Source organism: Phytophthora infestans, genomic scaffold (assembly GCF_000142945.1).
Source record: "Phytophthora infestans T30-4 supercont1.4210 genomic scaffold, whole genome shotgun sequence".
NCBI classification, from domain to species: domain Eukaryota; phylum Oomycota; class Peronosporomycetes; order Peronosporales; family Peronosporaceae; genus Phytophthora; species Phytophthora infestans.
Genome location: NW_003304470.1, coordinates 1 through 1,395, shown reverse-complemented (window position 1 = coordinate 1,395; position 1,395 = coordinate 1). Strand labels below are relative to the sequence as shown.

The window sequence follows — 1,395 nt, the reverse complement described above, 5'->3', positions numbered from 1 at the left end:
ACAAGCATCTACTCGTTTGGATTGATGACCTCCTTCTTTATGCGGTGGACGTGACGACTTAATTGTCTAAGCTGGAAAGACTATTTGAACTACTCGATTTCTTTGGTTTCAAGTTAGGTGGGAAGAAGTCTAGCTTGTTCAACCTCAAGTGAAGTGGTGTGGCAAGATTATGTTCGTCGTGTACACAGACGAGAAGCAGGCGGCAGACGCAGCCAAGTCGGTTGACATTCTACTGATCACAGCCGACGCCAACAACATGCCCTACACGCTGTTCCTGAGCTTTCTGGCGGTGCACGGTACTGTGATCATGGTGGGTCTGCCCAATGATGAGATCAAGTTCAAGCCGTTCCCGCTCGTAGGCAAGGGCCTCAATTTTAAGGGCAGCGCCATCGGCAGCATCCAGGACATCAAGGACATGCTGGATGTGGCGTCCAAGAAGAACGTACGCCCTGTGATCCAGAAACTTCCCATGAGCAAGGTGAACGAGGGCATCCAAATGGTGCGCAACGGCACTGTGCGCTACCGCGTCGTGCTGGAGAACTGAATGGGTCGGCTGCGCTTTATCGACACTGCCCATCCGCTCTCACCTAGATAGCTAGCCCCCGCAGCGAGCAACCAGCTGCACAAAATGTATAACACCACTTGAAAGCAGAACAGCTGCACAATATCCATACACATGCAGATTCTAATTGAGTGCACAGACTTGAAATGCCTCGTTCAGCTGAAGCTAGCGGAGGTTATGCAGATCGGCATCGAGGTGACCGAATGGCCGGGGTAGGTTCTTGGCTTCTGCGCTCTGCTCGCACGCTCTGCTGACGCAGCGCGATGGTTGTGCCACTAAAATATTAAGCAGTGCTGGTACATTTGATATCTTAAAGTTGCCTTTTTGTTAAGCGCAGATCTCCGACGCTGCTAATAATTTTGATTTGCGTCAGCTTCAGCCGCGCGTTCTCCTTGCTCTCTCTCTTTCTTTAGACTCGCAATGGCGCGCAAGATCCATTTACAATTACCGACCTGGACAGCGCTGACAAAAGATGCTTTCCCAGGTGTTGGAAGATAGCTTCTCCCCAGTTGGACGATGTCGTAGAGCTCAAGCACCGAGCGGGCCGACACCCCGCCAATTTAGCCGCATCAAAACCTTGCGTTATGATGCACAACGTGTGAATGGTGCCACCCATCGCAAGTCCAAAGTTGCAGCCGACTCAACTTCAATCAAAAGGGTCCACTATTCGGGTTCAATTACACTTGGTTTTACTAAGCTACAAATCCACCACCAACAAAAGGGCGATCACAGGCGAGAGTTCATTCCCGCATTCGGCGGCTAACTCGCACTTCAACCTCTCGAGGCGTACGTGGACCATCACTCTGGGATGGTATCTCGCTCGCTTACTGCGA

The 1,395-nt window shown here is 51.3% G+C and overlaps 1 protein-coding gene across 1 annotated transcript; it reads left to right on the top strand.

The window, feature by feature from the left end:
- Nucleotides 1-256: 256 nt before the first annotated feature.
- Nucleotides 257-544, top strand: PITG_23241 (uncharacterized protein; the record flags this gene model as incomplete). Its single annotated transcript, XM_002909679.1, has 1 exon — nt 257-544. The coding sequence occupies one exon, from the start codon at nt 257-259 to the stop codon at nt 542-544; it is 288 nt and encodes a 95-aa protein (XP_002909725.1).
- Between the last annotated feature and the right edge of the window lie 851 nt (nt 545-1,395).